At 37.0% G+C, this 15,098-nt stretch overlaps 1 protein-coding gene across 1 annotated transcript; it reads right to left on the bottom strand.

Moving 5' to 3' along the window:
- Positions 1–300: 300 nt before the first annotated feature.
- BAP18 (Chromatin complexes subunit bap18) lies at positions 301–14,388 on the bottom strand. The gene is made up of 6 exons (XM_051215352.1): positions 13,442–14,388; positions 5,121–5,570; positions 5,001–5,087; positions 4,898–4,966; positions 3,813–4,138; positions 301–540 (listed from the first exon to the last, which is right to left on the bottom strand). Exons 2-5 carry the CDS (start codon positions 5,388–5,390, stop codon positions 3,980–3,982), a joined length of 585 nt encoding a protein of 194 aa, XP_051068565.1. The 5' UTR covers positions 5,391–5,570; positions 13,442–14,388; the 3' UTR covers positions 301–540; positions 3,813–3,979.
- Between the last annotated feature and the right edge of the window lie 710 nt (positions 14,389–15,098).

Below are 15,098 nucleotides of genomic sequence, written 5' to 3'. Positions count from 1 at the left end.
TTAGGTTTAATCTTAATAACTATAATGGATAGTAGTATTTTTAATTTTCCCTCCATAGCTTTGCACCTCGTGTTAATTACCTATCTTGGTTACATTAATATGGTGTGTGGCAGTTTTTAGGTTAATACAAATCCATACTAGGTCTCATGCTGTGAATTTCTGACGGTTATATTTACTTATTGAGATCTTGAGAGACGTCAGATAACAACGTAAATCGAGGTAGACGGGACAGTTTTTAAATGTATGACCCTAAAATTGAATCCTGAGAGCCCATTGAGATCGTAGTTCTTTGATATCATATGAAAAGAAAATAACCACAAGCAGTTTGTTAACTTATTTTATCAGTATAAACACTAATTTACATGATAATGAATAATAATAATCATGAAGACATATACACAAATATTTAACAAATCAATTTATTGCTGGTTATTCATCGTAATCCTCGTTGTCGTCAGCCTCTTCCTCTTGTTCTTCGTCTGATTCGTAATCTTCTCCGGGTGTACGACCATCAGCACCATCATAATCGCTGTCATCGCTCTAGATGAAAAAATGGAAAGGAAGATCTAGAAAGTTTCCAGGATGAGATATGATTTCCTAGAAAATTGAACTGAATCTTAAATTATAAGTTAGTATTCTCAAGTACTAGACACTGATATGTAGGTATAACTAATCCTATGACAAAGCCTAAAACCATAGATGCTATATTGTGATTTTGGCTTGTACGTAACCGCTCAGTGTAACGCATTTCACTAGTTAATTTCATTCCAACTAACTTCATTGGGAGAGGGGTTCATACATGAACTGACAAGTCTTAAACCTTGATCGTAAAACATGATACAGCATTTGACTTTTCAATATTTAAGAAAATTTAGTGAAACTTCTCAGTTGAAAAGAATGACAAAACATAATTGAATAACCAAGCCTAGTGGTTTGAACAAGTTTAATTACTCATCTTTGAAACATCCGATTGTGATCTCACGTACTCACAACAAAATTAGTAACTTCATACAGGCTGATATATATTTATTATGAATGACAAAAAATAATACATTCTACGTTACGTATTCATATCAATATGCTTCGTAAACCTACTCAGAAATGAAATACTCTTGTCAAACAAATACTTATTCAATAGTTGAAATCATGAGTCAATTGAAGCTAGACCACCATGGAAAACCTGGACGGCACACTGCTGAGGAGTCCCATACTAGGACGAAACGGTGGTCCAGTGCTTCCAGGTTTTCCATGGTGGTCTAGCTTCAATTGACCCATGATTTCAACTATTGAAATTTCTAAACATCTCCATAAAACCCCTTCTGATAATAATCATCTGCTCACTAGTGGCTGACTTCAAGAGGCATTTCCTGGAGTTTTAGTGAGAAGCAGTGACCAGCGGAGTTCAACCAGGTCTGTTGTGAGATATCAACTCTCTGAAGACGATGGCGCAAGTTCGTGGACTGGTTGAAGTTAGACATTAACACCGTTGGATGCCTGCCAGCTCAGTGGTCTAATGGTTAAGCGCTCGCGCGCGAGAGACCGATGGGTCCTAGGTTCGAATCCCGCGTGGCGGGGTCGTAAATGCGTATCGCCGTGGAGTCCCATACTAGGACGAAATGGCGGTCCAGGTTTTCCATGGTGGTCTAGCTTCAATTGACTCATGATTTCAACTATTGAAATTTCTAAAAATCTCCACAAAACCCCTTCTAATACCCATTCACCTTAATTAATAACTTGAATTAAAGCTGAGAGAACGTATAGTACGGAAGTGTATTAAGCACTACTGTCACAGCTGATAAAATTTCTTAACATTAAACTAGTAAACATTTTTATTCAGTAAATGCTAATATACTTCAATAACACAATCGATTCAGTCAGTCAGCAACAACGTAGAACTTCGTACATACGTACATCAGTTCGAGTTACTATACCACATCAGTACACAGATACAATCGTCGATTCAAACCCCATAGTGGTAGCAGTAATTGGAGAGATTAGGGTTTGAAGATGTTATTCAAGAAGTATAATCCAGTAAAATAAATTCAGAGGAAAAAAAGCGAGAACACAAAGAGTGGATGCACGTGCGCCATTGCAAATGATTTTGAGCCATGCCATCCAAGGTCTCCAACCATTGGTTGCTATTATCTCGCGGATCCCAACCAGGTAGTCTACACCTATCAACGTGGCTCAGTCCACTTGTCAGTGAATTCATGAATTTGTGCCATGTTTTGGTCTGGCCGTCCATAGCTTTCTTCCAACCTACTCCTACATCATAAAACATCGGTCATCGGGGCAGTCGATTAAATACATTTGGTATCAGTCGATAAATAACAACAAATAACCATCATAAGATCTATATTACAACTTTAGTCACCATCACTATATATGATAAATACTACACAATAGATCACACGTGTAGACTAGTGATTAATTCTTCAGAAATGAGGACCAAAAAGAAAGTTACAGTATATATAAAGACATTATAAACTTTCAGTGTAACCTGGAAATCCGTAACAACGGGACTACTCATAAGTATCTCACAATGTAAGAGGGGTTACTCGGAGTTTTTACAGATACTTTCCAAGCCAAAATGCTACTCACATTCATATTACATTTAATAACAAATTAGAAGAAAAATTTCTAGTGAATTTACTTAGACACTTAGCAATCATGGCTGATTGGACAAGTAGATTATGAATGAAAGTTAGTAGAGATAGTTAGACTGAAAGTTGGTCTTTATCATCTTCCAATAACGCAAATGAAATCTCGACACCAGTTTAGAAAGCTCAGTTGACTTGTGACGACGTACATTACTTGCAGTATAGGCGAGATGTTCACTTGCCAACCAAAACGACGAATATACCGACAGTCAAATCACTCTGCTCTACTTTAGTTATGAAACACAGCTTTTGAACATAGAGAACATTCGTAGGTTACTAGTATTTGAAAATAAATACTCAAGAATTCCTCATGCATGATAGGATCATCAAGTGGTCAATGCCGAGGTTAGAAAGTATACTACGTACAGATGGTAAATATGTAGATAAAAGGTTAGTGGGTCTTCATCGACTGAAGTAGTTGGGACATGTATTACGCATATCCAACTACTGTCTACAACAACATGTTGTGTTGGCTGATGGTGTAGGAGTATACTGGAATAAATTCAGGGACATGTGGCATCACTTCACGAATTCATTGATAGCTGAACTGGAGCATCTTGGCAGATACATACTACCTGGTTCCCATTCGTTAAATTATCGTAACTAACAATTTGATGGGTCAGGTGACATGGCTTAAAACTGGTTTCAATAGTGCAGATACACTCATTCTTCGTCTTCTTTTAGATCCAAGGTATCTTATACTTTTTTACTCCACAAATTTATTCTTTATCAAATCATGCAGCCCATGCCTGATCTTTTTGTACTATCACTAATACTGTTACTACTTAACAACTTTGACATGTCACTGTGGTGATATGACATAGCGAATCGAACTTATGCATATATGTCACATTTTATGTTGCGTATGACTGAGTGACTGACTGGAATCGACTCAAGTTGAAAATTCAGATCACTAGATTCCTACTCAGTAACTTAAAGATAATGTGCTCGTTACAAGACCTGTGTGTCCTAGACTCGAGCCAACATAGGTTTGTGAGTGTACAACACTAAACAGTCTCAAACCAGAATGGAAAAGGTATTCGGGGCTTCACGGTGTTTTAGTTGATATCAGTGTATGGTGAGTGCTAATCGCAAATGTAAGACTGAGAAAAATCACCAAATATATCAATTTAAGAAAAAGCTTTTGCTTACGTCATAATCTTCATACTTCGATTCATTTGCATTATATCCAGAACTAAGGACATTTACTGACGTGGTTGTTTTGCGATGACGATCATCAAAAGTACTTACATCTGGTCTAGCAAGTGATATCGGTTTGGATAAAACACTAGATAGTGTACTGCCAACTGGCTTATGTTTTAAAATATTATGACCATCATCGTTATTTTGCGGTGTAACATTTTCATTACTATATGATTTGTTGTTACTAGCCGGTTGGTTGGGTTTTTATCTGGAACTTCTACTTCAGGTGCATAATTGGTATATTCATTCAAATCGTCGACATCAGATCTGGATCTCTAAAAACAAAACAATAAACAAAGAGAATGCTTAGAGGTGATACGGACCGAAATGAACTAAATACTTATTTACGTTTGAATTGCAGTTCCGCTGTACCTATTTTGTCTGGTGTATAGTTACCGGACAAATGGTGGTTCTTAAATAAAGATGACTAGTTAGTCAGTCGTAATCAACATATAGCCTGTAACGAATGTTTGTTAGCCAAAGTTACCGTACCACATAACTACGAAGATGTAACTAACAGGATGAGTAGTAAAACAGTATAAACAAAAATAGTATTGATGACATTTGGGAAGTGATAAAAGGCTTAAGAGTTAGGCTTGACAGTCAAGTTTTGATTAATTGGAGTGACCCATAAACTGATATTCTCTAATCGTTTACGACAGTTTATTACCATTTTGTTACATAAAAGTCCTAGTCTTCCGGCTATTGGACCTGTCTTTGATTATAAACTCAGACGCTTACATAAATAATCCGGTACTGTGAGTAATCATCACTCGGCAACATTGTAAAGTTGAATCTAATCAATCGATCAACATTCTTTTCTTCCATTTTAACAACAGAAACTTCATTCCTAAGATCACAAAACCATCCTTCACAACGGAAAAATTGAACACTGCAGAAAAGTTTGATAATAAGGGATGATAATATGCGCCTAATCAGTACCCTCTTAGTAAAATGTAGAAAAGCATGAATGATAAGTGAATTCTGATCTAATCATACTTTGATAATACATAAATAGTGAACCCTACACTTACTTTAGGAGGATGCAAGTCCACTGGTTCAGGCATTTGATTCAAAGCTTGCTTACGTCTTCCACGTTCCACCTGAAATTTGTTACAGACAAACGCTTAAAATTACTGGAGTAGCATTTGGAGTCGTGACTTTTGGTTTGGTTTCTGTATCCGCAGCCTCATTTTCAAAGGAAATATCTCCAAGACCAGCATCCTATGATAATGAGACATAAATAAATCTAGATACCTGAAAGGCCCGGGTTTTTAGCTTTTGTTTTATCTGGTTAATGGTCTTTGTTTCGATAGCTTCAGCTACCTTTGACAGATCAGATCCAAAACGTCCAATAGCAGCTTTAAGATCTTCAACTTCCTTTTGTGACCATTTCCCGCAGGTCTTGGAATCCCCATCATTTTGTTGCGCTTGGAACTGCTTAAGATCTAAAGTAAGTTGGGCCAATCGACCGAACGCCACTGATGCTTGCTCAAAAATCTCGGCCACTCTCGAAAAGTTAGCCATTATCCAAAAAGTAAGTGATGGGAGGTTTGGAAAGCAAAGACTTTTATTGAAATAGTAGGTATAAAGTATTTGAGAAATAAGAACTTTAGTACGTAGAATAGGCGAATGAATTTGAATTAGGTAGTGCTGAATTTTAGTTAGTCACCGTCCGTACTCCCCATTGAAATTTATTGCAGGATGCTGGAAAAAAAAGAAATGAAAAACCAAAATACTTCGGTAACCTGTTCAATTAGTTCGAGGCTATAGGTTAGAATCGATGGAATGGACAGTATTCACTGTCCCACGAAAATAAACGATGCATAGTCTGAATAATATCAGGTAGCAAATTTAAATAAAGCCAGAACAAAAATTGATGCAGGATAATATGGACTCATTATATTTCGTGGTTTCGCGTCAGCTGCTTACAACCAAATATGTATTGGAATTTTACATTGAGATAGGAAATAATATGGAACAATTGACATAAATGAATGTAAATAATTGGAATGACAAAGGTTATCAAACTATATATATATAGTTGTTTGAGTGAGTAGTCTGTTTCCCATACTTTCGTCAGTTCTGCTGCGGAATTTAGTATGTGATTAATTATTCCAGCAATTTTGTCTCCTTTGAAACGTAAGTATAAGAAGTTTTAAGTGCGCGGTCAAAAAAATTGTTCAAAGTAATGCCTGGATGATTAAATTGCTCTCGTCACCAATCGCCTATGTGAAAACGCATATCCGGTGAAATTCATCCATGAATATGCAAAGACCAATCCCCAGGCAAAGTATGATAGAGTAGAAAAGAAAACTTGCTTGTCAGATCCGCCCGCCGTTTCGTTTCGACGACCTTGAACGGCCTGACAAGAGGAGGTCATTTCGTATTGCAATTGCTGTAGGTTTGTTGAATGTCCGTTTGGTCACATGAATATTAAGTGTTCTCATATTCAAGTAGTCTTTTACTGCAGTAAAATCACTTCGAAAAGCATTAATTTAGCTTTATCTGTTTTGTAGTGTATTCGTTGACTCTATTGCTGCTTCGTAACTTGATCTGTGACACCGATTACGTTACATAAAACGAAGATAATTATGATGGATAGAACTGTTTATGGCTGTATATTAGCAAACTATATAACACTCGGAAATATTTTAACGCTTAATTGCTTCAACCCACATTTTATAAACAACTACTAACATCCATGTTCATCAACACCATAATTAGGGAGGTGAAACGCAAAAGGTTTAAGAGTTGATTTTTTGACTAAATTTCTAGTTGCGGTCTATTTTTGACCTGATAATTAATGAATTTCACTTGCTTGATTTGTATTGTTACGAATAACCATGTCAACCATGTCCAGGTTGTAAGCATCAACTACATCAATCTATTGGTAAACCTGAACAAAAATCAGTCAGTCAGTTGCAACGTAGGACCAGGCACATATATGCATCGGTCCAAGTTGCCATACCTCATTAACACAACAAGATGGACAACGGATTCATAAAAGTAGTTAATTCAGAGGTGCTAATATATAAAAGAAAGATTGCAATAAGGATATAGTGCAGCAAGAAAGAATTAGTTCGTAGAAAGAAAGATATGAAGCAATTTTAATCTCTTAGTTTAAGGGAAAACAAAGAGTGTATACACCGACGCCATTGTGATCGATTCTGAGCCATGTCACCAAGAGTCTCCAACCATTGGTTACGATAGTCACGCGGACCCCAACAAAGTAGTCTGCATCTACCAACATGGCTCAGACTAGAAGTTAGTGACTTCAAGCACTGATGCCACGTTTTGGTTTGGCCGCCCTTAACCCTCTTCCAACCATCTCCTACACCGGTTTGCGTTGCACGTCGTGGTAATCGGTGTTCAGGCATACGTAACACGTGACCCAACCATCTCAGTCGATGAAGACTCACAACCTCATCGACTGATTTGCCATCCTTCCCTAATACCCTGCGTCTAACCTCACTATTATTTATTTGGTGAACCCAGCAGACGCCAGCAATATTTCTGAGGCATCTGTGGTCAAATACTAGTGGCTTGCGAGTGCCTTCTACTCTTAATGGCCATGTTTCGTTGCCGTAAACCAAAACAGAACGGACTGTCGCGCAGTATTCTCGAGTACCACATGATTTATAAGGCCAAAAGAAATAATTTCGTCCAGCTCTATAAAAATAACTGTATGGCCAAATTGGCTGTGAAATTATCACTACCCATTTTGCTGATGACAGTCGGTAAGCACTTTACATATTTCTTGATGGTATATATTATTTGATCTCAACAACATACTCCTAAACTATTTGATTTATCTGTAATAACAAGAATGATTGTAACAACCCACTAGTAATATTGATAGTGTGCTATTAAGTATAAATTTAGTTGTATTTATTCGTTATCTTTCACCAAACTTTAAGCTTAGTGTTATTTTATTCTTCGACCTGATTCATTTGCCGTGAACTATACTTCTTAGGTTTAATCTTAATAACTATAATGGATAGTAGTATTTTTAATTTTCCCTCCATAGCTTTGCACCTCGTGTTAATTACCTATCTTGGTTACATTAATATGGTGTGTGGCAGTTTTTAGGTTAATACAAATCCATACTAGGTCTCATGCTGTGAATTTCTGACGGTTATATTTACTTATTGAGATCTTGAGAGACGTCAGATAACAACGTAAGTCGAGGTAGACGGGACAGTTTTTAAATGTATGACCCTAAAATTGAATCCTGAGAGCCCATTGAGATCGTAGTTCTTTGATATCATATGAAAAGAAAATAACCACAAGCAGTTTGTTAACTTATTTTATCAGTATAAACACTAATTTACATGATAATGAATAATAATAATCATGAAGACATATACACAAATATTTAACAAATCAATTTATTGCTGGTTATTCATCGTAATCCTCGTTGTCGTCAGCCTCTTCCTCTTGTTCTTCGTCTGATTCGTAATCTTCTCCGGGTGTACGACCATCAGCACCATCATAATCGCTGTCATCGCTCTAGATGAAAAAATGGAAAGGAAGATCTAGAAAGTTTCCAGGATGAGATATGATTTCCTAGAAAATTGAACTGAATCTTAAATTATAAGTTAGTATTCTCAAGTACTAGACACTGATATGTAGGTATAACTAATCCTATGACAAAGCCTAAAACCATAGATGCTATATTGTGATTTTGGCTTGTACGTAACCGCTCAGTGTAACGCATTTCACTAGTTAATTTCATTCCAACTAACTTCATTGGGAGAGGGGTTCATACATGAACTGACAAGTCTTAAACCTTGATCGTAAAACATGATACAGCATTTGACTTTTCAATATTTAAGAAAATTTAGTGAAACTTCTCAGTTGAAAAGAATGACAAAACATAATTGAATAACCAAGCCTAGTGGTTTGAACAAGTTTAATTACTCATCTTTGAAACATCCGATTGTGATCTCACGTACTCACAACAAAATTAGTAACTTCATACAGGCTGATATATATTTATTATGAATGACAAAAAAATAATACATTCTACGTTACGTATTCATATCAATATGCTTCGTAAACCTACTCAGAAATGAAATACTCTTGTCAAACAAATACTTATTCAATAGTTGAAATCATGAGTCAATTGAAGCTAGACCACCATGGAAAACCTGGACGGCACACTGCTGAGGAGTCCCATACTAGGACGAAACGGTGGTCCAGTGCTTCCAGGTTTTCCATGGTGGTCTAGCTTCAATTGACCCATGATTTCAACTATTGAAATTTCTAAACATCTCCATAAAACCCCTTCTGATAATAATCATCTGCTCACTAGTGGCTGACTTCAAGAGGCATTTCCTGGAGTTTTAGTGAGAAGCAGTGACCAGCGGAGTTCAACCAGGTCTGTTGTGAGATATCAACTCTCTGAAGACGATGGCGCAAGTTCGTGGACTGGTTGAAGTTAGACATTAACACCGTTGGATGCCTGCCAGCTCAGTGGTCTAATGGTTAAGCGCTCGCGCGCGAGACCGATGGGTCCTAGGTTCGAATCCCGCGTGGCGGGGTCGTAAATGCGTATCGCCGTGGAGTCCCATACTAGGACGAAATGGCGGTCCAGGTTTTCCATGGTGGTCTAGCTTCAATTGACTCATGATTTCAACTATTGAAATTTCTAAAAATCTCCACAAAACCCCTTCTAATACCCATTCACCTTAATTAATAACTTGAATTAAAGCTGAGAGAACGTATAGTACGGAAGTGTATTAAGCACTACTGTCACAGCTGATAAAATTTCTTAACATTAAACTAGTAAACATTTTTATTCAGTAAATGCTAATATACTTCAATAACACAATCGATTCAGTCAGTCAGCAACAACGTAGAACTTCGTACATACGTACATCAGTTCGAGTTACTATACCACATCAGTACACAGATACAATCGTCGATTCAAACCCCATAGTGGTAGCAGTAATTGGAGAGATTAGGGTTTGAAGATGTTATTCAAGAAGTATAATCCAGTAAAATAAATTCAGAGGAAAAAAAGCGAGAACACAAAGAGTGGATGCACGTGCGCCATTGCAAATGATTTTGAGCCATGCCATCCAAGGTCTCCAACCATTGGTTGCTATTATCTCGCGGATCCCAACCAGGTAGTCTACACCTATCAACGTGGCTCAGTCCACTTGTCAGTGAATTCATGAATTTGTGCCATGTTTTGGTCTGGCCGTCCATAGCTTTCTTCCAACCTACTCCTACATCATAAAACATCGGTCATCGGGGCAGTCGATTAAATACATTTGGTATCAGTCGATAAATAACAACAAATAACCATCATAAGATCTATATTACAACTTTAGTCACCATCACTATATATGATAAATACTACACAATAGATCACACGTGTAGACTAGTGATTAATTCTTCAGAAATGAGGACCAAAAAGAAAGTTACAGTATATATAAAGACATTATAAACTTTCAGTGTAACCTGGAAATCCGTAACAACGGGACTACTCATAAGTATCTCACAATGTAAGAGGGGTTACTCGGAGTTTTTACAGATACTTTCCAAGCCAAAATGCTACTCACATTCATATTACATTTAATAACAAATTAGAAGAAAAATTTCTAGTGAATTTACTTAGACACTTAGCAATCATGGCTGATTGGACAAGTAGATTATGAATGAAAGTTAGTAGAGATAGTTAGACTGAAAGTTGGTCTTTATCATCTTCCAATAACGCAAATGAAATCTCGACACCAGTTTAGAAAGCTCAGTTGACTTGTGACGACGTACATTACTTGCAGTATAGGCGAGATGTTCACTTGCCAACCAAAACGACGAATATACCGACAGTCAAATCACTCTGCTCTACTTTAGTTATGAAACACAGCTTTTGAACATAGAGAACATTCGTAGGTTACTAGTATTTGAAAATAAATACTCAAGAATTCCTCATGCATGATAGGATCATCAAGTGGTCAATGCCGAGGTTAGAAAGTATACTACGTACAGATGGTAAATATGTAGATAAAAGGTTAGTGGGTCTTCATCGACTGAAGTAGTTGGGACATGTATTACGCATATCCAACTACTGTCTACAACAACATGTTGTGTTGGCTGATGGTGTAGGAGTATACTGGAATAAATTCAGGGACATGTGGCATCACTTCACGAATTCATTGATAGCTGAACTGGAGCATCTTGGCAGATACATACTACCTGGTTCCCATTCGTTAAATTATCGTAACTAACAATTTGATGGGTCAGGTGACATGGCTTAAAACTGGTTTCAATAGTGCAGATACACTCATTCTTCGTCTTCTTTTAGATCCAAGGTATCTTATACTTTTTACTCCACAAATTTATTCTTTATCAAATCATGCAGCCCATGCCTGATCTTTTGTACTATCACTAATACTGTTACTACTTAACAACTTTGACATGTCACTGTGGTGATATGACATAGCGAATCGAACTTATGCATATATGTCACATTTTATGTTGCGTATGACTGAGTGACTGACTGGAATCGACTCAAGTTGAAAATTCAGATCACTAGATTCCTACTCAGTAACTTAAAGATAATGTGCTCGTTACAAGACCTGTGTGTCCTAGACTCGAGCCAACATAGGTTTGTGAGTGTACAACACTAAACAGTCTCAAACCAGAATGGAAAAGGTATTCGGGGCTTCACGGTGTTTTAGTTGATATCAGTGTATGGTGAGTGCTAATCGCAAATGTAAGACTGAGAAAAATCACCAAATATATCAATTTAAGAAAAAGCTTTTGCTTACGTCATAATCTTCATACTTCGATTCATTTGCATTATATCCAGAACTAAGGACATTTACTGACGTGGTTGTTTTGCGATGACGATCATCAAAAGTACTTACATCTGGTCTAGCAAGTGATATCGGTTTGGATAAAACACTAGATAGTGTACTGCCAACTGGCTTATGTTTTAAAATATTATGACCATCATCGTTATTTTGCGGTGTAACATTTTCATTACTATATGATTTGTTGTTACTAGCCGGTTGGTTGGGTTTTTATCTGGAACTTCTACTTCAGGTGCATAATTGGTATATTCATTCAAATCGTCGACATCAGATCTGGATCTCTAAAAACAAAACAATAAACAAAGAGAATGCTTAGAGGTGATACGGACCGAAATGAACTAAATACTTATTTACGTTTGAATTGCAGTTCCGCTGTACCTATTTTGTCTGGTGTATAGTTACCGGACAAATGGTGGTTCTTAAGTAAAGATGACTAGTTAGTCAGTCGTAATCAACATATAGCCTGTAACGAATGTTTGTTAGCCAAAGTTACCGTACCACATAACTACGAAGATGTAACTAACAGGATGAGTAGTAAAACAGTATAAACAAAAATAGTATTGATGACATTTGGGAAGTGATAAAAGGCTTAAGAGTTAGGCTTGACAGTCAAGTTTTGATTAATTGGAGTGACCCATAAACTGATATTCTCTAATCGTTTACGACAGTTTATTACCATTTTGTTACATAAAAGTCCTAGTCTTCCGGCTATTGGACCTGTCTTTGATTATAAACTCAGACGCTTACATAAATAATCCGGTACTGTGAGTAATCATCACTCGGCAACATTGTAAAGTTGAATCTAATCAATCGATCAACATTCTTTTCTTCCATTTTAACAACAGAAACTTCATTCCTAAGATCACAAAACCATCCTTCACAACGGAAAAATTGAACACTGCAGAAAAGTTTGATAATAAGGGATGATAATATGCGCCTAATCAGTACCCTCTTAGTAAAATGTAGAAAAGCATGAATGATAAGTGAATTCTGATCTAATCATACTTTGATAATACATAAATAGTGAACCCTACACTTACTTTAGGAGGATGCAAGTCCACTGGTTCAGGCATTTGATTCAAAGCTTGCTTACGTCTTCCACGTTCCACCTGAAATTTGTTACAGACAAACGCTTAAAATTACTGGAGTAGCATTTGGAGTCGTGACTTTTGGTTTGGTTTCTGTATCCGCAGCCTCATTTTCAAAGGAAATATCTCCAAGACCAGCATCCTATGATAATGAGACATAAATAAATCTAGATACCTGAAAGGCCCGGGTTTTTAGCTTTTGTTTTATCTGGTTAATGGTCTTTGTTTCGATAGCTTCAGCTACCTTTGACAGATCAGATCCAAAACGTCCAATAGCAGCTTTAAGATCTTCAACTTCCTTTTGTGACCATTTCCCGCAGGTCTTGGAATCCCCATCATTTTGTTGCGCTTGGAACTGCTTAAGATCTAAAGTAAGTTGGGCCAATCGACCGAACGCCACTGATGCTTGCTCAAAAATCTCGGCCACTCTCGAAAAGTTAGCCATTATCCAAAAGTAAGTGATGGGAGGTTTGGAAAGCAAAGACTTTTATTGAAATAGTAGGTATAAAGTATTTGAGAAATAAGAACTTTAGTACGTAGAATAGGCGAATGAATTTGAATTAGGTAGTGCTGAATTTTAGTTAGTCACCGTCCGTACTCCCCATTGAAATTTATTGCAGGATGCTGGAAAAAAAGAAATGAAAAACCAAAATACTTCGGTAACCTGTTCAATTAGTTCGAGGCTATAGGTTAGAATCGATGGAATGGACAGTATTCACTGTCCCACGAAAATAAACGATGCATAGTCTGAATAATATCAGGTAGCAAATTTAAATAAAGCCAGAACAAAAATTGATGCAGGATAATATGGACTCATTATATTTCGTGGTTTCGCGTCAGCTGCTTACAACCAAATATGTATTGGAATTTTACATTGAGATAGGAAATAATATGGAACAATTGACATAAATGAATGTAAATAATTGGAATGACAAAGGTTATCAAACTATATATATATAGTTGTTTGAGTGAGTAGTCTGTTTCCCATACTTTCGTCAGTTCTGCTGCGGAATTTAGTATGTGATTAATTATTCCAGCAATTTTGTCTCCTTTGAAACGTAAGTATAAGAAGTTTTAAGTGCGCGGTCAAAAAAATTGTTCAAAGTAATGCCTGGATGATTAAATTGCTCTCGTCACCAATCGCCTATGTGAAAACGCATATCCGGTGAAATTCATCCATGAATATGCAAAGACCAATCCCCAGGCAAAGTATGATAGAGTAGAAAAGAAAACTTGCTTGTCAGATCCGCCCGCCGTTTCGTTTCGACGACCTTGAACGGCCTGACAAGAGGAGGTCATTTCGTATTGCAATTGCTGTAGGTTTGTTGAATGTCCGTTTGGTCACATGAATATTAAGTGTTCTCATATTCAAGTAGTCTTTTACTGCAGTAAAATCACTTCGAAAAGCATTAATTTAGCTTTATCTGTTTTGTAGTGTATTCGTTGACTCTATTGCTGCTTCGTAACTTGATCTGTGACACCGATTACGTTACATAAAACGAAGATAATTATGATGGATAGAACTGTTTATGGCTGTATATTAGCAAACTATATAACACTCGGAAATATTTTAACGCTTAATTGCTTCAACCCACATTTTATAAACAACTACTAACATCCATGTTCATCAACACCATAATTAGGGAGGTGAAACGCAAAAGGTTTAAGAGTTGATTTTTGACTAAATTTCTAGTTGCGGTCTATTTTTGACCTGATAATTAATGAATTTCACTTGCTTGATTTGTATTGTTACGAATAACCATGTCAACCATGTCCAGGTTGTAAGCATCAACTACATCAATCTATTGGTAAACCTGAACAAAAATCAGTCAGTCAGTTGCAACGTAGGACCAGGCACATATATGCATCGGTCCAAGTTGCCATGCCTCATTAACACAACAAGATGGACAACGGATTCATAAAAGTAGTTAATTCAGAGGTGCTAATATATAAAAGAAAGATTGCAATAAGGATATAGTGCAGCAAGAAAGAATTAGTTCGTAGAAAGAAAGATATGAAGCAATTTTAATCTCTTAGTTTAAGGGAAAACAAAGAGTGTATACACCGACGCCATTGTGATCGATTCTGAGCCATGTCACCAAGAGTCTCCAACCATTGGTTACGATAGTCACGCGGACCCCAACAAAGTAGTCTGCATCTACCAACATGGCTCAGACTAGAAGTTAGTGACTTCAAGCACTGATGCCACGTTTTGGTTTGGCCGCCCTTAACCCTCTTCCAACCATCTCCTACACCGGTTTGCGTTGCACGTCGTGGTAATCGGTGTTCAGGCATACGTAACACGTGACCCAACCATCTCA

Source organism: Schistosoma haematobium, chromosome 2, assembly GCF_000699445.3.
Source record: "Schistosoma haematobium chromosome 2, whole genome shotgun sequence".
Classification (NCBI taxonomy): Eukaryota; Metazoa; Platyhelminthes; class Trematoda; order Strigeidida; family Schistosomatidae; genus Schistosoma; species Schistosoma haematobium.
This window is presented reverse-complemented; position numbering and strand designations above follow the sequence as displayed.